Source organism: Magnolia sinica, chromosome 2, assembly GCF_029962835.1.
Source record: "Magnolia sinica isolate HGM2019 chromosome 2, MsV1, whole genome shotgun sequence".
Classification (NCBI taxonomy): Eukaryota; Viridiplantae; Streptophyta; class Magnoliopsida; order Magnoliales; family Magnoliaceae; genus Magnolia; species Magnolia sinica.
In genome coordinates this window covers 3,314,078-3,337,047 of record NC_080574.1, presented here as the reverse complement: position 1 = coordinate 3,337,047, position 22,970 = coordinate 3,314,078, and the positions used below count along the sequence as shown (strand labels likewise).

Below are 22,970 nucleotides of genomic sequence, written 5' to 3'. Positions count from 1 at the left end.
ATTTATGGCCCATTTACATTTGGAAGCACACTTCTTTTTACCTTTCAAGAGTAAGCCCCATGCGTACGGACGGCTTCCCAAAAGTCGAAAATGCCCCTGCTTTTCCTTCCCCAAGAGGATCGGCCGCTGACGCTCCTCGAACTCCAAGCTGTACGAACGGTTCAAAAGATATCAAAGTTACATGGGCCCCACAGGTATGTATTTATTACATCCACAACGTTCATCGATATTTCGAGATCATTTCAGAGCATTATCAAAAATAAAAGCATACCTAAAGATCAACTGGACCACACCCCAAATAGCAGCAAGAAAAATGATTTTCACCGTTAAAAATTTTGTAGGGCCTACCATAACATTTATTTTCCATCCAATCTATTCATAAGGTCACAAAGACCTGGATGAAGAGGAAAAACAAATTTCATAATGATCCAAAACTTCCACGACCCCTAAAAGGGTTAGACTTTCAATCCTCTGTTGCCTTTTGCAGTGTGGTCAACTAAATAGCTAAATCTATCTTATTTTTCGTCTCAAGATTTAATACGAGTTCGCCAAATAGATGAACAGTTTAGATATAACACATACCTCATAAAAGGACCCACAAAAACGGTGGGGATTACAATAGGAACAAAAAAAAGAAAAAGCCAGGCAACTTATGGCTACGGATTATAACCGTAGACATAACTGCATCCCATGCCTTTTCAATATGTCCTTTGCTATGTATCGAAGGTCTTTCGATATGCATCGAATGTCTTTCGATTGATCGAAAAAGGTCTAGAACTATCCAGCAAGTTTGCCTAAAAAATCTTGCAATTTTCGAGACACATCGAAGTGTATTTGATATGTATCAAAGCTATAGCTACGGATTATAGCCGTAGCCATGATAACTATAGTCCGTAAAAGTATATACAAATTTTTTATTTTTTATTTTTTATTTTTTTACATGGAGAACTTTATTCTACCTACAATTTTCTCTAATACATATTTATATAAAATTATATATATGAGCATATATAAAAAATAAAAAATTTAAAAAAAATCTCTCTTTTTTTCATTTCTTTCTTTATTCATTTAATAAGAATATCATCTAAACCAAAATTAGTTACTTGACGTACCATATATGATTTTGGGGTAGGAGAAGCTACTTTAGCCAACTAACCTTGTTATTTTCCAAGATTCCATCAAGTCGATGGTCGAAAATCCATTTCATTCACTTCACAGACAATTTCAATCAGTTTGCGATCAATTTCATTTACTTCGCGATTAATTCCATGCATTTCACGGCCAATCCCGGCAATTCCCCTTCACTTCAAGGTCAATTCCATACATTTCACGGTCATTTCCGGCATTTCCGTTTAGATTCACGATCATTTCCATGCACTTCACAGTTAATTCCCTTAGATTCACGGTCATTTCCATGCATTTCACGGTCAATTCACTTCACTTCAATGTAATTTCTATGCATTTCACGGTCATTTCCGGCGATTCCGTTTAGATTCACAGTCATTTTCATGCACTTCACGGTCAATTCGCTTCACTTCATGGTCATTTCCACGCATTTCACGGCCAATTCGCTTCACTACACGGTCATTTCCATGCATTTCACGGTCATCTCCGGCGATTCCGTTTAGATTTACGGTCATTTCCATGCACTTCACGGTCAATTCCCTTCACTTCACAGTCATTTCCATGCATTTCACGGTCAATTTGCTTCACTTGACTGTCATTTCCATGTATTTTACGGTCATTTCCGACGATTCCGTTTAAATTCACAATCATTTCCAAGCACTCCACGGTCAATTCGCTTCACTTCACGGTCATTTCCACACATTTCATAGTCAATTCGCTTCACTTCATGGTCATTTCTATGCATTTCACATTCATTTCTGGTGATTCTGTTTAGATTCACGATCATTTTTATGCACTTCACCGTCATTTCCCTTCACTTCACGGTCATTTCTATGCATTTCATGGTCAATTCGCTTCACTTCACGGTCATTTCCATTCATTTTCGGCAATTCTGTTTAACTTCACCGTCATTTCCATGTACTCTACGGTCAATTCGCTTCACTTCACGGTCATTTCCATGAATTTCACGGTCAATTCGCTTCACTACACGATCATTTCCATGCATTTCACAGTCATTTCCGGCGATTCCGTTTAGATTCACGGTCATTTCCATGCACTTCACAGTCAATTCCCTTCACTTCACAGTCATTTCCATACATTTCACGGTCAATTCACTTCACTTCACGGTTATTTCTTTGCATTTCACGGTCATTTCCGGCGATTCCATTTAGATTCACGGTCATTTCCATGCACTTTACGATCAATTCCCTTCACTTTATAGTCATTTCCATGCATTTCACAGTCATTTCACTTCACTTCACGGTCATTTCTATGCATTTCACAGTCATTTCCAGCAATTCCGTTTAGATTCGCAGTCATTTACAAGCACTTCACGGTCAATTCGCTTCATTCACGGTCATTTCTACGCATTTCACGGTCAATTTGCTTCACTTCACGGTCATTTCCATGCATTTCACTGTCATTTTAGGCGATTCTGTTTAGATTCATAGTCATTTCCTTTCACCACGGTCATTTCCATGCATTTCACAGTCATTTCGCTTCACTTCACGGTTATTTTCATGCATTTCACGGTCATTTCCGGCGAATCCGTTTAGATTCATGGTCATTTCCAAGCACTTCATGCTCAGTTTGCTTCACTTCACGGTCATTTCCACGCATTTCACGGTCAATTCGCTTCACTTCACGATCATTTTCATGCATTTCACGGTCATTTCCGGCGATTCTGTTTAGATTCACGGTCATTTCCATGCACTTCACGGTCAATTCCCTTCACTTCACGGTCATTTCCATGCATTTCACAGACATTTCGCTTCACTTTATGGTCATTTCCATGCATTTCACGGTCATTTCCGGTAATTCCTTTTAGATTCACGGTCATTTCCAAGCACTTCACGGTCAATTCGCTTCACTTCACAGTCATTCCCACGCATTTCATGGTCAATTTGCTTCACTTCACGGTCATTTTCATGCATTTCACGGTCATTTTCGGCAATTTCATTTAGATTTACGGTCATTTCCATGCACTTCATGGTCAATTCCCTTCACTTCACAGTCATTTCCATGCATTTCATGGTCAATTCGATTCACTTCACGGTCATTTCCATTCATTTCACGGTCATTTCATGCGATTCTGTTTAACTTCACGGTCATTTCCATGCACTTCATGGTCAATTCCCTTCACTTCACGTTCATTTCCACGCATTTCACGGTCAATTCGCTTCACTACACATTCATTTCGACGCATTTCACGGTCAATTCGCTTCACTACACGGTCATTTCCATGCATTTCACGGTCATTTTTGGCGATTCCATTTAGATTCATTGTCATTTCCATGCACTTCACAGAATCGCCGTGAAATGCATGGAAATGACCGTGAAATGCATAGAAATGACTGTGAAGTGAAGGAAATCGACCGTGAAGTGCATGGAAATGACTGTGAATCTAAACAGAATCGCCGGAAATGACTGTGAAATGCATGGAAATGACCGTGAAGTGAAGCAAAATGAACGTGAAATGCATGGAAATGACCGTGAAATGAAGGGAATTGACCATGAAGTGCATGGAAATGACCATGAATCTAAACGAATCGCCGAAAATGACCGTGAAGTGAAGTGAAATGACCGTGAAATGCATGGAAATGACCCTGAAGTGAAGTGAATTGACCGTGAAGTGCATGGAAATGACCATGAATCTAAACGGAATTGCCGAAAATTACCGTGAAATGCATGAAAATGACCGTAAAGTGAAGCGAAATGACCGTGAAATGCATGAAAATGACTGTGAAGTGAAGGGAATTGACCGTGAAGTGCATGGAAATGACCATGAATGTAAACGGAATCGTTGAAAATGACCATGAAATGCATGGAAATGACCGTGTAGTGAAGTGAATTGACCGTGAAATGCGTGGAAATGACCGTGAAGTGAAGTGAAATGACCGTGAAGTGCATGGAAATGATCGTGAATCTAAACGAAATTGCCGAAAATGACCGTGAAATGCATAGAAATGACACTGAAGTGAAGCGAATTGACCGTGAAATGCATGGAAATGATCGTGAAGTGAAGGGAATTGACCGTGAAGTGCATGGAAATGACCGTGAATCTAAACGGAATCGCCGGAAATGACCGTGAAATGCATGGAATTGACCGTGAAGTGAAGGGAAATCGCCGGGATTAATCGTGAAATGCATGGAATTGATCGCGGAGTAAATGAAATTGACCGCAAATTGATTGACATTGTCCGCGAAGTGATTGAAATGGATTCTTGACCATCGACCTGATGGAATCTTGGAAAATAACGAGGTTAGTTGGCTAAAGTAGCTTCTCCTACTCAAAATCATATATGGTACGTCAAGTAACTAATTTTGGTTTAGAAGATATTCTTGTTAAATGAATAAAGAAAGATATGAAAAAAAGAGAAAAAAAAAATTATATACTTATATATACGTATTTATATAAATATGTATTAGAGGAAATTATAGGTAGAATAAAGTTCTCCATGTAAAAAAGAAAAAACAAAAAAATTTTAAAAAATTGCGTAGATTTTGACAGCCTACAGTTATGGCTACGGCTATAATCCATAGCTATAGCTTCGATACATATAGAATACACTTCAATATGTATCGTAAATTGCAGGATTTTTTAGGCAAACTCGCTGGACAGTTCTGGACTTTTTTTGACCAATCGAAAGATATTCAATTATTATTGAACAATCGAAAGACATTCAATACATATTGAAGTACATATCAAAAAAGCATGGGCTGCAGTTATGTCTACGGTTATAATCCATAGGCATAGGTTCCAGGCTTTTTTTTTTTTTTTTTCCCCACCACCTTTGTGGGTCCGTTTACGAGGTATGTGTTATATCCAAACCGTCCATCTATTTGGCGAATTCGCATTAAGTCTTAAGACGAAAAAAAAGCAGATTTAGCTATCAAGTGGACCACACTGTAAAAGGCAGTGGAGGATTGAATGTCTACCATTGAAACCCTTTTAGGGGTTGAAGAAGTTTTGGATCATTATGAAATTTGTTTTTCCTTTTCATCTAGGTCTTTGTGACCTTATGAATAGATCGGATGGAAAATAAATGTTATGGTGGGCCCTACAAATTTTTTAACTGTGAAAATCAATTTCCCCGCTGCTGTCTGTGGTGTGGTCTAGTCGATCCTTGGGTATGATTTTTTTTTATTTTGATAATGCTTCGAAATGATCTCGAAATATGGATGAACATTGTGGATATAATAAATACATAACTGTGGGCCCATGTAACTTTGATATCTTTTGAACCGTTCGTACAACTGGAGTTCGAGAAGCGTCAGCGGCCAATCTTCTTGCGGAAGGAAAAGCAGGGGCATTTTCGACTTTTGGGAAGCCGTCCGTACGTACGAGGATTATTCTTGAAAGGTAAAAAGAAGTGGGCTTACAAATATAAATGGGCCATAAATGGGTCGTACAATTGTAAATTTCTCTTATTTGATAATGTTTCCGAGAGAGATGGTTGATACGCATGCGCTAAAATATTCAATAAGCAGAAGAGAAAAACTCAAATCAGACCGTCCAATTTTTAGGCCCTTTCTAGATAGGGTATTATTCAAATTTCAGATTGATCCAACAGTCCTATCTCTAGTTAATGGGCATCTATCATCTTATTTGGGACTGTCGGTAGTCTCCATTTTGATCCTTCATTAAATGACGAGTAGGGATTTTAGATCAATGTAATACGAGCCATCTATATTAGGTCCCACTGTTTGGACGGTTTATTTTGAGTTAAATAATATTTTGTGTATAGATTTTTTTTAATGCATGAATATCAACCATCATATGTGCTCTACCAGAGTATTAAAAGTTTCTGTTCTTCTTCGAGAAATTTGCGACTATGGATCCCACTTTTTATCCGGCAGATTTTATGAAGCAATACAAACTTAGTGTGGGAACTCAGACCTGCTCGTACGGACAGCAAATTTGAGGACGAAAATACCCCTCCTTTCACAGAAATGGATTGGGTACTCCGCCGGCCACCAGCCAATGGTGGATGGTCGGTCGTCTGTGGGCCCCATCATGATGTATGCTTTTCATCCATGCCGTCCATATATTTTTCCACATCATTTTATAATACGAGACAAAAAATGAGGTATATCCAAATCTCAAGTGTACCACATTACAGGAAACAGTGTTGAATGAGCGCCAACCATTAGAAACCTTTAGGGGGCCCATTGTGATGTTTGTGAGAAATCCTCCCCGTCTAAGTTCATTCATAGGGTCACAAAGACCTGGATGAAAAGGAAAAACAAAATTCATAATGATCCAAAACTTCTATAACCCCTAAAAGGGTTTCAATGGTAGACGTTCAATTCCCCACTGCCTTTTACATTGTGGTCCACTTGATGGTAAGATCTATCTTTTTTTCGTCTCAGACTTAATATGATCTCTCCAAATAGATGGACGGTTTGGATATAACACAGATCTCATGATGAGACCCACAAAAGCAATTAAAAAAAAAAAAAAAAAACATAGACTGTCATGGCATTGCCTCCCGCGGTAGTCTGGCTACGGTTATAATCCGTAGTCATAGTGTATTGAAAATTACAACATTGTTTAGACAAACTCCCCAAACAATTTTGGACTTTTTCGATAATATCGAAAGACCATTGAAAGACATGGGAAAAGTAGGAGCTACGGTTATAATCCATAGCTATAGGGTCCCACTGACCCTAACTCACAAGCATCTTCTTTTTTTCGTTGTAATCCCCACGACATTTTGTGGGTCTCATTACGAGGTATGTGTTATATCCAAACCGTCCATCTATTTGGCGAGCTCGTATCAAGGCTTGAGACGAAAAATAAGATAGATCTAGCTCAATTTCATGTTTGTCCCGCTAAATTTCTAATTTGCCCCGCTCATTTTCACGTTTGTCCCGCTTAATTTCATGTTTGTCCCATTTAAATTTCAGTTTGCCCCGCTCAATTTCTAGTTTGCCCCAATTTCATGTTTGCTCCGCTCAAGTAGAAATTTTGCCCCGCTCAATTTAATATTTACCCCGCTGAATTTTATGTTTGCGCCGTTCAATTTCATGTTTGCCCCATTCAATTTCATTTTTACCTCGCTGAATTTCTAATTTGACCGCGAAGTGATTGAAATTGACCACGAAGTGAATGAAATGAATTTTCGGCCATCGACCTGATGGAATCTTGGAAAATAACTAGATTTGTTGGCTAAATTAGCTTCTCCTACCCCAAAATCATATATAGTATGTTAAGTAAATCATTCTAATTTAGGAGATATGCTTGTTGAATAATTAGACAAAGAAATAAATTAAAAGAGAGAACAAGAATTTTTTATGCTTATATATACATATTTATATCAATATGTATTAGAGAAAATTGTAGGTAGAATAAAGTTCTCTATGTAAAAAAATAAAAATAAAATAAAAAATAAAAAACTTTTTGCATAGATCGGCACAGACTGCAGCTCTGACTACGGTTATAATCCGTAGCTATAGATAAAATCACCTTACCGAAAATTGCAAGATTTTTGAGGCAAACTCGCTTGACAATTTTGAACCTTTTTCAATCATATTGAAAGATCTTTGATATATCGCAGTACATATCGAAAGACCTTCGATACATGTCATAGGATATGTTGAAAAAGCAGGGGCTATGGCTATGGCTATGGCTACAGTTATAATCCGTAGCTATAGAAAACATGTACCTATGCTGTTGCAATCCCCACCGCCTTTTGTGGGTCCCATCATGAGGTCTGTGTTATATCCAAACCGTCCATCTATTTGGTGAGCTCATATTAAGTTTGAGATGAAAAATAAGACAAATCTAACTATCAAGTGGACCACACTATAAAAGGCAGTGGGGAATTGAACATCTACCATTGAAACCCTTTTAGGGGTTATAGAAGTTTTGGATGCTTATGACCCTCTTCATCCAGGCCTTTGTGACCTTATGGATAGATTGGATATAAAATAAATGTTATGGTGCGCCCTACAAAAGTTTTAACGGTGAAAATCAGTTTCCCCGCTGCTCTATGGGGTGTGGTCCAGTTGATCTTTGGATATGATATTTCTTTTTTGGATAATGCTCCGAAATGATCTCGAAGATGAACTTTGTGGATATAATAAATACATAGCTGTGGGGCCATGTAACTTTGATCTCCATTGAGCCGTTCGTACAACTCTCAGTTGGAGGAGCGTCAGCGCTCGGCTACGAAATGAAGGGAGGGGTATTTTCTTCCTGAAATTCGGTCTCGGCACGTGCAGCTCTAAGTTCGTAAAAACAGCTGGATAAAAGGTGGGGTCCACAGTCCCAAATTTCTCTTCTTCTGACCACGGGGAACGCGTGGAAACCAGAGGCTCTCTAGCATTCTGAATACACGTGGCATAAGATCATTAGTTCAGTATCATTCCATCGTTCATGAGCACCACATAAAAATATGTTGCGTCCAGCGTTATCTCATTTCCAGACTATCTTTTTCTCTCGCCACATAAATATGCTGCGTCCAGCGTTCTCAATCATCGTTCATGAGCACCACATAAAAAGTCATATGACTTTCAAAACTAACACCAACAGCCCTTAGGTTGAAGAGAATAACTATCATGCCATTGAAAGAAAAATGCGCTTCCTGTCTATTTATTGTTTGGCACTGGGCTAACAATGGTCGAAATTATAAAACGGGGTAGAGAGTTATTTATAGCTGCCACATGGATGTGGTATGTGGATTAGGTAATACCAGGGTGTTTCGTTGACAATGGAGCTCACCTTAATGTATATTTTGTATATCACGCTGTTTTATCAAAATTTCAACTCATTTTAAGGCATGATCAAAAGAAGAAACAAATTTAAATTTCAAGTGGACCATATAATAAGGACTAAATTATTATGTTAAGAACTTATTGAGAGCAGTAAAAGTTTTGGATTAAGCCAATATTTGCTATTTTCCTTCACTTAGGTTGGTGTGACCTAATCAATAGATTAGATGGAAAATTAATATTATAATGAACCTTAGGAAGTTTTTAATTGTAGGCGTTCCATGATCATTATTTCTTTTAGTGTGGTCCACTTAAGATTTAGTCTGCTTCATTTCCTGGTCCATGTCCTAAGATAAGCTGAAAAACTGATGGACGGCTTGCATATACAAGGTGGTCTCACGGTCAGGGAAACAATTATCCAGGTGACACCTGCTTCACAGACACAGAGGAACACTGACGGAATCGAAGGAAAAATACTCGGTGGTTTCCTGCAAAAACAAAGGGCATTTTGGTTAATGGCGTAAAACAGAAAAAACTTAAAAACCCCTCGATTCAGATTCTTAAATCCCAGCGTGCCCCACCCTTTCCCTTCATTTCTACCATATTGGCGAGGCTGAGAGCTTCTCCGCCACTCTCCTCGCGAGCTCCACACAACTCTCTCTCGCGCGCGCGCGCGCGCGAAAACCCTAGCTTTTCTCTCTCCAAGAGCTCTCTCAAAAATCCAACCATTTATTTGATCAAATTCCTCCTCTCCAGATGCTGCAGATCGACGTCGCCAGCAAAATCCAATGCATCGAACTTCGTCCGAGCTTCCTCACCGTTTCGGCCCTGTTACACGCTCGAAATCCCTGTCTCAGACCTCGATTCCGCCCGATTACAACCTCTCTAAATCAAACCCTCAGAATCCATAGCAGTTCCATTAAAAAAAGCGGTTATTTCAACCCTAGAGGGAAAAACCCTAGGGTTTCTGCAACAGTTTCGACGGTTGCTGTCGAGACATCCGTCGCAGAGACCACTGACATAGAAGACATAGAATCCTTGTTCTCAGAGACGTCTGTCAATGAGACCCGTCAGAAGAGGAGCAGCAAATCGTCAGGTAGCGGTGCCTCGAGTGTTTCTTCCGGCGTGAGGTTAGAAAACATCAGTAAGAGCTTCAAAGGTGTTACTGTTTTGAAGGATGTGAGCTGGGAAGTGAAGAAAGGGGAAAAGGTCGGTTTAGTGGGTGTTAATGGTGCGGGGAAAACAACCCAAATGCGGATTATTGCTGGGCAGGATGAACCAGATTCTGGAAATGTAATTAAGGCGAAATCCAATATGAAAATTGCATTTTTGAGTCAAGAATTCGAAGTTAGTCCTAGCAAAACAGTAAAGGAGGAGTTCTTGAGCGCATTTAGAGAGGAGATGGAAATTGCTGGGAGACTGGAGAAGGTGCAGAAAGCGCTCGAGAAGTCAGTGGAGGACTTGGTGTTGATGGGGCGGCTTCTGGACGAATTGGATTTACTTCAGAGCCGGGCGCAGGCAGTGGATCTCGACGAGGTGGACATGAAGATTAGTAAGATGATGCCAGAGCTTGGGTTTTCTCCAGAAGATTCTGAGCAGTTGGTGGCGTCATTCAGTAGTGGATGGCAGATGAGGATGTCACTCGGAAAGATCCTGCTTCAGGTACTGTTTCTCTTGGACGTGCACAGTTGAGAAATTTGTCTTGTACTGTTTAATGGTTGGGAAGATTTAACTATGATGTTCAAGTTAATGAATTAGTAGTAAGACCAGTGAACAAAATTCAAAAAGAAATTGGAACTAGCATATGCTTGTTCAGATTCTTTGGAAATTATGTATGACTTTAATAGACTAATGGTGTTACTCTTAGGAAAGTTGCTAAGTGGTAGCTTTCTTAGTTTGCTCAAATGATGTTCCTTTTTTTTTTTTGGATTCTATTTAGTGATCTAGGTACAACTGTATTTATCATGGTCTTGATTTCTACTACACTACACATGCATATGGGCAAATTGATTGTACTATCTAAATTGTTGGCCCCACCACGCTGTGGGAGCATCCTCAAAGTCCAATCAATTGATGGTTAGGATCATCTAATGGGTGCAACTTTTTTGTTCAATGGCTCGTCCACAGCGCAGCCTTTCGATGGTGGAACCAGATTGATGTGCATCAGTGCATGTGCCATGTGCACGGTTTGGGAAGACTACCAAGCACCAATGCAAGGGCGAGGCACCATTGTCCTTAGACTTTAATGACCTCAGCTTCTTTTTAACATAGTGCTGAAAAAGATCTACTTTAATTTTGTAACTCCATTGTTTAATGCAACTTAGTTGCATTACCAAGAAACATGTTTCTAGAGCTAAAGTTTTGGACTGATCTGTAAACAGATTGAAATTGGAAGCTTGTATTAGTCACATTATTGCTACTACTTTTCTCATAGTGCAAATTTCCACTTGGCAGTGGAAGATGATTATTATATTCAGTGCACAATCTATGTTTGCCGTGGTTATGATATAAACAACCTTCAGCTCTAAAAAAAATTATTTTTTGATATAAGCAACCTTGTTTATGCATGAGTGTATATCTTTCATTTATATGTTCTCATGTTGGGTTGTCTACTCTTCTTTTTATTCAGATGTTAACTTATGCACTTATAAGATTGAAGGTACTGATAATCTTGGGTTTTATAGGTAAATAAAAATTTCATTGGACTTTATTATTCATTCAAACCTTTCCTAAAATCTTTTCTAAATTATACTCATTGTTTCCTTTGCTGAGTTGTGCTATGTAAGAGCTTTGAAATGTCCTGAACATTCCTAGTAGATGTATGAACTTCTGTTGGATTGGTGCACAAAACTGACTGCTGACTGTATTTGTTCATCTTCAGGAACCTGATTTACTCCTTCTGGATGAGCCTACCAATCACCTTGATCTAGATACAATTGAGTGGCTTGAGGGTTACCTTAACAAGCAAGATGTTCCTATGGTCATAATATCTCATGACAGAGCTTTCCTTGATCAGCTGTGTACAAAAATTGTGGAAACAGATATGGGAGTATCGAGGACATATGAGGGGAATTATTCCAAATATGTATTAGCAAAAGTGGCATGGGTAGAAGCTCAAAACGCAGCTTGGGAGAAGCAGCAGAAGCAAATTGAGCATACGAAAGACATAATAAGCAGGTTAGGCGCTGGAGCCAATGCTGGCCGTGCGTCCAGTGCAGAAAAGGTGTGTTTAGATCTGCTTCTCCCCATGTAGCATTCCTCTGTAATAGTTTAGGAACTAGATATGTTATGCATTATTCTTTTCACCTTAGGGCTGCATTTGGCTAAGGCCACAAGAAATAAAATTTGCGATTTTTGTATTTCTACTTTTAGTAGGATTCCAAAAGTCATGAAACAAGCTCTTATGGGCGTGAAAGAGCTCTTTCTTTGCAATACAACACAGAGCCCCATTTTGGGAATAATTTTGTAAGAGAATAAATTCCAAAATCACAAACTATTTTTCTCGTGGTAAGTTACAAGATCCTCAGTAAGTTAAATGAGGTGTTCATCAATACGAGCTTGGAAGAACAGAAAATTCTGGAAGTGGACTGTGGAAGGAGATTTTTCGTCCAAGCCTTTCTTTCCAAGTTATTTGCTCTTCCGATGGGGCTTCCCATTCTTGTGCCAACGTATGGGGGTCACATCATTTCTACTGGGGTTCAAGCATTCGCTTGGGTGGCAAACAACCAATTGAATCCTTGCTCTCAGGAACCCAAAAAGACAGATTTCTCTCCCTTTTTGGTGCTTTCTGATGATGAGATGGAACCATATGTTCCTCTATTGCAAGGTGACTAGGGCCATCAAGGATTGGGTTGTTTGGGATGAGTTGGACCCCTAATGCGCCACTCAAGAAGGTGATTGACTTATGCTCAGTTTGCCTAATCCAAGCTAGGGGGAACATCCCAAGACTTGCTTGTGAGGGGGTGATGAAAAGGTCACTCACTATTGATCATTCTTTGCTCCTGTTGTAATGTATTTCTCTGTTTTTGGATAAAATTGTTTTCCCCATACAGAAGGAAATCCAAATCACAAATTAATTTTCTACACCCTTGGTGCAACCTAGGTTTCAACACCTTTTTTAATTGCATATACTAAGATCTGGAGGCCTGCTTTTATTTCTCCTGTACGACAACACTGAACAATAGTATTCGCCAACCACCAGTGACGGCCCTATTAGGCCTTCCTAACATTCTTCTACATCTATTGTCACTTGAAAGTTGAAAGTTATCACTTAGGCGAGCATATACCTGTTGAGACAATTTTCATTAAAATTTACCTTTGTGCCGTGGTATCTATCTTTTAGAATTCGTTTTATTTATTATTATTATTATTTTATTTTTTTTTGTCATGGTTGATTGTTCTGTTTGCATCTTCAGTTATTTTCAGGTTCTGATCCTTTGGTATGAGTAAATTTAACTCATTCATCTCATGTGGCTCGTGCTATTACTCTAAATCCCAAATATAGAACTCTCTTAACATCTATGGTTCAGATGGTTGGACTGACATTTGTGTAGTGACACAACAATGCGTGATAAATATCTCACTGGAAAATTAAAATGTGACAAACAGCAGGCTTTCTCAAGTTTCACCGTAATGCATATTTTTCATGGCATGAAGATTTTTTGAGGTTTGAATTCTAGGCATCTGATGGAAGGTGTATGAAGACCAAGTCCTATTTCACATTTGACTTATCGTTTTCTTTTCCCTTTGTGCCTAATTTCATCTGAGAATGTGCGTTTTCCCCTATTATGTAAACCATTTGATGCATCTTATGCAATATTAGTTTTTTTACATGACTGCATACAATACATGGGCATATAGGTGTGTAAAGGTAGCATTCACCGAAGATATATCTGTGCCTCACAAAGCTACAGTGGTCTTTCAACACAATTCTAGGTGTAACTTGCAAGCATTTCATAGCTTTAAACAAACTGTTTTAATCGTCTCTGGGATGCTTTTGTTATAACAGAAGCTGGAAAAACTTCAAGATGACGACCAAGTTGAGAAGCCATTTCAACGGAAACAGATAAAGTTCAGATTTCCTGAGCGTGGAAGAAGTGGAAGATCTGTAGCAATGATTAAGAATCTAGAATTTGGATATGGTGACAAGGTGTGTTGTTTTTGTTCTATGATACAAGATCATTAAAGTACTGTAGCATTTCATTTTATGATCGAGGCCTTTTATGTTCAATCATCATCTTACTTGCGCATCCATGCACCAGGTGCTTTTCGATAAGGCAAACCTTTCGATTGAGAGAGGGGAGAAAATTGCCGTCATTGGCCCAAATGGATGTGGGAAGAGTACTTTGCTTAAATTGATTATGGGTCTTGAGAAACCAAGAGGAGGTGAAATTTTGATTGGGGAGCACAATGTCCTGCCAAACTATTTTGAGCAAAACCAGGTATAGTAATGTCTGCAAGAGTGCACTTCTTTTGTTGATATGGTGAATAGCTGGACGCTTCTGAGTCATGTTTTACGTATCTGAATTTTCTTGTGACTGAAAGTTTTCACTCTTGCATCAAAGTAATACATCATACATGTATAGTCTAGAAGCATGCATGTATCTATCTAGCCACCAAAAGGCATGTGGCCAATATCAACTGCCTTTCCTTCCCTTCCCTTCCAAACGCAAACACTATGCATTCAAATTTAGCAACCGATTATCTTCTTGCTACACCTGCTCATCGGAAACTAAAATCCATGGCTGAATATTTATTACATAGCTCCCATTTGTTATTTACTTGAGAGGTCATATGCAATTCACTAAGATTATTCTACCCTTCTATCAGGCGGAAGCTCTTGATTTGGAGAAAACTGTGGTTCAAACAGTAGCAGAAGTTGCAGAGGACTGGAGAATAGATGATATAAAAGGGCTCCTGGGTCGCTGTAATTTTAAAGCAGACATGCTTGACAGAAAAGTCTCACTTTTGAGTGGTGGTGAGAAGGTATATGAAATGCCTTCTACCATGCTATTTTTCTTATTTCTCGCATACACCTGCTGGTTTCAATAGACTAGTTGCAGAACCTTGTTCCTGTTTTATTTCCCTAATCAAGATCGTGCCATTTTCAATCATCTGAGTTTTTTTTTTTTTTCTTAATTGCTCCCATATGTTATGGGACCAGTAGCCATCTTTCAAAAAAGAAAAAAAGAAAAAGAAGAAGAATAAGAAAGTTTAAAAAAAAAAGGGACCTGCAGCTTTCATGAGCTGCACCGAATAAATACTTGCTGCCTTATTTCGTTTGTACTTAATCAATATACTTTCAGAACAAAGGGAAAGGTAATGATAGATTTCTAACTGTCAGTTTCTCAAATGAGTATGATGACTGGTACAAACTTAAACTGAAGTATCCATGATTGATTGCTGTGATAACTTGTTGCTTCATTTTATTTATGTCAATTACCTTTTATAATAATCTTTACTTGGTGTTAGGGTATTTATCTTAAATTATTTGCCCAACGGTGTAGGCACGGCTTGCTTTTTGCACGTTCATGGTGAAACCATCAACTTTGCTGGTTTTGGATGAACCGACCAACCACTTGGATATACCATCAAAAGAGATGCTTGAGGTATGGCTGCTGCACATTCACCTCCATGAAAATGCAATTTATTGGTTATTGTGTTTCAACTGTCAAGAATATTGCAAAGTCAGGAATTTAAACATGAACTCTGATATTTAAACAGGAAGCTATATCAGAGTACCAGGGCACTGTCATCACTGTTTCTCATGATCGATACTTCATAAGGCAGATAGTCAATAGAGTGGTGGAGGTCAAGGACAGAAATCTTCAAGACTATGCGGGTGATTACAATGTAAGTGTACTGTTGATAGCAATATATTTAGCTATACTTTTACTCTTGGCATATCTATTTCAATGCTAATCATAAATAGGGCCAAGTTGGAGAGATGTCTTCTTCGTCTCCTTTTCCTTTCCCTTATATTTTCTTTACCAAAAACAGTGAAACAAACCCTCTCTGTGGTTGTTTTGACTGCTGTCATCTGCAAGAAAACAATAAAACAACACTACAATGCATGAAGGAATATTCACAAACAAGAAGCCTAGCCACCATCTATAACATAATTATTACTCTTCTATGAGTAAATGATGCGACAGGGACCGGCTTTCTTGCTAGGCCAGCCCTTCAGAATTTCTACTACATTGCTGATTGCGAAATCAGGGCATGAATGGTGAAAATGGCTTCTTTATATGCATAACTTCAAAAAATTATGGAAGCATGCATAACCTCAGAAGTTGGACTTTACCAGATCCAACCATCCGTGTTTCTCCGACTTTTATCAGTGTTGGGGGCAGATTACATGCTTGTACTCCCATGTTTTGCTTGTTGTTTGTTTACTGATTCCCTATTACACCCACATAATCCGTGTAGGAATTTTTCTAATGCCATGTATACATGGGGAAAAAGGTGTCTGTCTAGTGTCTACTCGCCCTTTCATTAGTTGATGTGCATGGTGGAGCCCACACATTGAACCATGGTTTTCTTATTCTACTTGCTGACATCCAACGTGAACCAATAGAGGGACATATAGGCACCCTTTTGTGACACCCATGTGGGGTTAGCACACCCATTCGTGACACCCATGTGGGGTTAGCATTCCTTCTCCTATCTTTGAAAATCCTTTTCTTTGTAAAAGTAGTTTCTTTCTTTTCTTTTCTTTTTACCCTTTTTTTTTTTTTTTTTTGGTCATATTATACTCAAGTGGTCATCTCTTCATGGTTTGAGTTGATCAACAATGTTTCATTATCCATTTACAGTATTATCTTGAGAAAAACCTTGATGCTAGAGAAAGAGAACTCGAACGTGAGGCAGATCTTGAAGAAAAGGCCCCGAAAGTGAAAGCCAAATCGAAGATGTCGAAGGTACATAACCCTAAACTCAGATCGAATTAAAGAACGCCTCTGCAGCTGCTAAATTCTTGGCCATGTTTCTCACATTTTGCAGGCTGAAAAGGAAGCAAGGAAGAAGCAGAGAACGATGGCATTTCAGCAGGCAAAAGCAAAATCAAAGGGAATGAAGAATGCAAAGCGCTGGAACTGATCCTGAGGGCCAAACACATACTGTAACTAATCACAAATTTAAAAGGTAAAGAAGCAAAAGCCACCAGTTTGGTGCTCTTGCCATGTATATACACATTCTAAATCAAATTCATTATGTTTAAAATAATGTAGCGAAAGCTGCATAGTGAGGTAGCCATTTGACATTCAACGGTCAGATGTCGATATTGGGAAATGAGATCACACCCGTTTTATAGTAAATTGGCTGTTTGGTTGTTCTGCTTGAAGAGTACCATCTTTGAGTTACCCCATGAATAGCAAACAAAAGAGTATTGATAGTAAGTAGGTCCAAAGAGTACTCATGGTCATGCGTGCCTCATTCTTTGTGTACAGGTAATTGGAGTGCCAAAGACTTTTTCAGTCCCTACTAAGGAATATCTAAAACTCAATTTTAATTTAGGGTGCTTCGACTCCTATTTTTGTTTTGCAACATTTTGAAACTGGTGGTTTCTCATCCTCCTTGCATGATGTAGAGGTATATGGACCATCCAACTTGTGGGCCCCAATGTGGATGGAGCACATATTTAAAACGATACTGATCAATTAACCATAGTTATTCAGTTGGTGACCATCAAATGGATGGTTAAAGCTAAAATAGTGAGTGGTTCAAATTATCCATAGTTATTCAGCTGGTGACCATCAAATGGATGGTTAAAGCTAAAATAGTGAGTGGTTCAAATTCAAGGGGAAAATAAGATGGTTAGTATCGTCTTCCCGGTGCAGTTTCCCGTTATGCTCTGTTCAGTGGTTTGGAGGGCCTGGATTGCCATACAACTAAACCATGCGTACCGCCAGGTTTAAGTGGATGCTATACTGACGCAACTTCCCAACAGAATTTAGGGTTTTGTTTACCGTCATTTTAAGATACTAATCGATCTGCACCGTAAATTGCACTTGCCACACATTGGATATGCATCTATAGAGCTCCTTATATGGAGCAGGTAGCGGACAGTTTCATGGCCAAGATGGAGAAAAGGCCCGGACAGGGTTGCGCAAGCCGGATTTATATACTTTTGGAATTCCAGGAGTTACAGGAGTTCTAGTTTGATTCTGAAATTTGTAGTTGTCCGTGAAGAATGCGGTGATTCACCGGCTCCGTACCTTGGAAATTACTGAGCTCATCACGTTCATCTCAGTACCTTCGAAAGCCTACGGTATTTTCTGCGAGTGGATGATAAAAAAAGCTTATTAGTTGTGCGCTTTTTTTATTTTTAAAACCTTGCAATTGGTGGAAATTGTTGGCAAGATTCTCAGCGCTCGGAACTTCCAATCAAAATGATTTTTGGCAAATGGGTCTGTTCATCGGGTCTACCGCATCTTGTTGAGCCTTAATCTCAAAAACATCAGGCCGATACAACGCTAGGGGAGCTTTCCTATAAAATTATACCTGAAACTACTATGGCCCATTCTAGTTTTAAAATATTGTGATTTTTGGTAATAGCACGTGTATGAGAGTTGGCTATTATTGAGATGGGTGCCTCGTACGGAACATCGCCGGAAAAAGTAAGCAGGATCCGCTCATCAGGTGGATCAGTCCCTTGCTTGAAAAATGGACGGTTAGAAAAGGTCCATTTCAATGTACACCCATGGCACATTCTATATTACATTCTAGGCGTGGATACATGGTAGGTAAACCAGACCGCTGATATGTTGAGTTGCACAGCAATTTTAGAATCTTTTGAATTCGAACATGAACCGGTGTGGTATTTAGTTTTTAAGCGTCTCTCTGTAAGAAAATAGATGGATCGTTTATTTATCTAAGGTGGAAGAAAAAAGATTAATGGTCTGTATTACCAAACCACGAGCCCTCGCATTCTATCATTTATCGTCCGCAAGCTTAGGAAAGATGCGCGCCGGCGTGACTAGCGTGAACGCGACTTGTTTGCGAGCCTGGGACCAGCCATGTGGTGGGACTCTGACCGTAGGGTCCATTTAAATGTATTCATTGTATATCCACACCATCCATCCGTTTTTAGAGATTATTCTAGGGACCTGTCCTAAATATTGATGTAGAGTGGGTCGTGGACACTTTCATGCCCAAGATGGACCAGAAAAGGCCTTATAGAAAGTAGAAGTGACGCATTGAATGTAATGAGGTTAATTACTCTCCTCACACTCAAATCCATAGGGAAAAAAAGTAAACAAATAAAAATAAATTCTAATAAATTTATAAATTGATTGATTAATGATTAATGTATCTCTTACACTATTAATAAATAAAAAAATAAACTAAAATATGTAATTATAAAAATCATAATTCTAATAAAACTCTATAAAGTTTAATTTCTAAAACTAAAAATTCCGATTAAACTTATGAAAAAAAATTGCAATTAGTAAAAAAAATTTAAAAATTCGTTTTTAAGCTGCGCATGTTTTCTAACAAAACAGATAGATGCGACCCACATCGTGGGTCGGTTCACATTGGATGTCCCGTTTTAGTAAATATTGATAGGTTGTGCGTCCTATAACAATACTTGGATAAAAAGTTTCGATCAATTTATGGTTCACCTTCTTTTGACCCAACATGCTAAGAGTATATTTGAGATACGTTCTACATCAAGAAGTCATCAAAATGGTCAAAACTTTAAAACATGCATATTTTACAAATTAAAATGAGTTACTCTACATATCATATATGATTTTGAGATATAATGAGCTATTTTTATATACATTTATCAACAGTTAGATGGTTAATAAACACTATGGCGGAGCCTATAAAGTTTTTAAAAACAAGCCTTAAGTGAGAACTATTTCTTGCATCCTCGTTTTTTCAAAATTTATATTTGCTTGATTTTTTTGTACCATGTACTAAAATAAGTTGTGGGCACCATCGTCGAGTCATACCGATGCGGTTGGGGGGTCGCAGTCAAGTCGCGCTCAACTGGCGTAGGCGTGCTGGGTTGCACTGCGGCTGACAAATCCCAATTAGCGTGGCATGTACGGAAATCAGATTGCATACTTAGCTATTCAATACACTTTTATTATACTGAGTAAACTCATTTGGCCCATTATGAATATATGTGTTTGATCCACACCGTCCATTGGGTCAGTCCCCAAGTTTAAGAATATTTAAATCTTCAACTGATCATTGTTGAAACCTTTCTAGGTCTCACAATAATGTTTATTTGTCATCAAACCTATTAATCAGGTCATAGAGACATGTATGCAGAGAAAAAACAAATACAAGCTTTATCCAAAAAATCTATGACCCCGAAGAAATTTTCAAATGTATATGTTCGGCTCATACTGTTTCATATGGTGTGGTTTATTTGAGCTTTGGATAAATTACATAATAAGATAGATATATGGAGTAGATAAAATATCTAGCTCGTGGTTAACCCCAAAGAGTTTACCGGAGTTACGCAGTTGGCAGTCCGCTTCCGCATATACGGAATACTCGCTCCGCACGTGAAGTTCGCTGCCTCATTTTCACGGGCGTCGATTATGTACCACCACGCCTGTTTGGAGCTCGCCACATACGGAGGCTCTGACGGCAACTGAGGGGTCACCGTGATGTATGAATTTTTTTTACATCATCCATTCATTTTTTTCATATCATTTTAAATTATGAATCCAAAAATAGTGAATATCAAATGCTGAAATGGATCACATAGTGGGGATTAGATTCCTACCGTTGAAAAAACCTTAAGGACCACATAAGTTTTGGATTAAGATGATATTTGTTTGTCACTTCATGCAAGTGTATATGACTATATCAACAGATTAAATGGAAAATATACGATACAGTAAACCCTAAGAAAGTTTCAATAGTGGGTGTACTAGCACCACTGCTTCCTATGGTGTAGTCCTCTTGGACATTGGATCTGCTTTAATTTTTGTTACAGTAATTTAGAATGATATGAAAAAATTAATTAACACCATGGATAAAAGTATTACATCACGGTGGCCCCTTAGAGGCCCAAGCTCCAAACAGGCAGGGTAGTACCTAATCTGCCACATTTTCACTGTGCAACTAAAATAAGCAGATCCAGAGCTGGAGTAAGCTGCACCACAGGGACAAGTTGGGATGGTGACACAACCGTTAGTTGCATGGGTTCCACCTTAGTATTTATATTCCATTAAGTCCAACTGACATGCCTCTCCATAACGAAGGGTCGCTTCGAAAACCAAGACATTCTAAAATTCAGGTAAGCCAGGCCAAATGAATTTAGAGATTTCATCATAGTTTACACCGTCTATATGAATGGCCCAACTAAGTTTTGAACAGGCTTGATTTTGGAAATCAACCCGAAAACATGTTGCGCACCCAATGCACCGCGTGCATCTAATGGAAAGAATGTCATTTTTACAGCGTCACACACTCCCGGATACCCACGCGTGATACGGTAGAACCATCTATACACAAGACACGTGGCAGTGTGTATCGATCTGGTCCATTCAATACCTGCACCAACACAAATGGCTTTCGTTTTCGGAATAAAATCCATCGGACAATTCTGCCCATTACTTTTCTACAGATGATCCCATTCAATATATGACCGTTAACTGCTTTCATTTTGCACCGTTACTTTAATGTCCACCTATAATTAATAGGATTGTCCAGCAGTGTGAGTTTTGATATATGTAAATAATCCACTTTTGGACCTGTATATGCGTGGACTCGATTTTCACATCACTCTGCCGAATATGTACTTCAATGAGATGTTTCTACCATATCCCGGTTCTTCAGGCTCCACCGTATTATTTCCACCTCGGAAAATATCATACCTTTTGTTTTCCCTCGCGATTCCGCCCGTCTGCTCCTTTATTTCGAATTTTTAACTTCTTTTGAAAGTTCAAAATTCCTAACTTCCACGGAAAGTGCCTCTTCTTTTTATTTTTTATTTTTGTGAAATTACCATAATACCTATTATATAATTATTTCTGCTAAAAAGTAATAAGTTGATGAATTATCAAGGCCACATTGTATTTGTATGATATTTAATCCGTCCACCAGATGTAACATTCATGAAAGTGGAATAGCAAAAAATTCAGTCAATCTAAACATCAAAATGCAGGTTGAAACCACTGTCTTCACTGAGAAAAAGTTTAGTTTCCATGGTTCCACCATGATGTATGTGTTTCATTCATTTTTAAAGATCCTTAAATCCTCCTAAGGTCCATTGTACTGTTTATTTGGCATCTAATCTTTTGATTAGGTCATACAGACGTGGATGAAGGGATAAAACAAAAATCAGCATGATCCAAAACTTTTATGGCCCTCAAAAAGTTTTTAATGGTCGACGTTCATTAAACACTATTTCCTTTAATGTGTTCCACTCGAGATTTTTATATAAATCATTTTTAGTGTAATACCATAAGATAATTTACAAGAATAGATGAATGGCGCGGATGAAATACATACATCATGGTGAGGCTCACAGAGCATCGACCATTAGCCAATCCGTTTCCATCGTACGCGGTTCTAAGATTTTGGACGCGGATTATCTGCGACCCAAAAATTTCTGACTTTATTACTTTTCAAAGAGGAACAAATGGAAGCGGATTAGCTGGTGCACCACACACCAGCTATCTAGCTGATGTATTAACATAAGCAAGTTATGTAGCTTCCATCATAAGATATGTGTTATATCCAAACCGTTTATCCATTTTGTGAGCTTCTCTTAAGGCTTGAGCTGAAATATAAGACGGATAAGAAGATCAATTGGACCCCACTGCTTGAACATCTATCATTGAAACCCTTTTGAGGAAAGAAGTTTTGGAAAAATATGAAATTTGTTTTTCCTCTTCATCCGTGTATCTTTGGCCTTATTAACGGATGGAAAATAAATGTTAAATTTTTTAACTGTGAAAATCTTTATCCTCACTGCTATTTTTGTTGTGGTCAATTTAAGCTTTGAATATGATTATTTTTTTTCTAATGCTGTAAAATTACCTCGAAAAATAGATAAACCATGTGGATATAATAAACACACCATTGTGGGCCTATATAACTTTGATATCCTTTGAACCGTTGGTACAGCTAGTAGCTCGTGGAGCGTCGGCGCTCGTCTT

The 22,970-nt window shown here is 38.5% G+C and overlaps 1 protein-coding gene across 1 annotated transcript; it reads left to right on the top strand.

Moving 5' to 3' along the window:
- The first annotated feature begins 9,398 nt into the window (after nt 1-9,398).
- LOC131231957 (ABC transporter F family member 5) lies at nt 9,399-17,182 on the top strand. The gene is made up of 9 exons (XM_058228383.1): nt 9,399-10,503; nt 11,723-12,064; nt 13,850-13,990; nt 14,103-14,282; nt 14,671-14,826; nt 15,348-15,449; nt 15,565-15,693; nt 16,656-16,760; nt 16,843-17,182. The coding sequence occupies exons 1-9, from the start codon at nt 9,598-9,600 to the stop codon at nt 16,936-16,938; spliced, it is 2,157 nt and encodes a 718-aa protein (XP_058084366.1). The 5' UTR covers nt 9,399-9,597; the 3' UTR covers nt 16,939-17,182.
- The last annotated feature ends 5,788 nt before the right edge of the window (nt 17,183-22,970 follow it).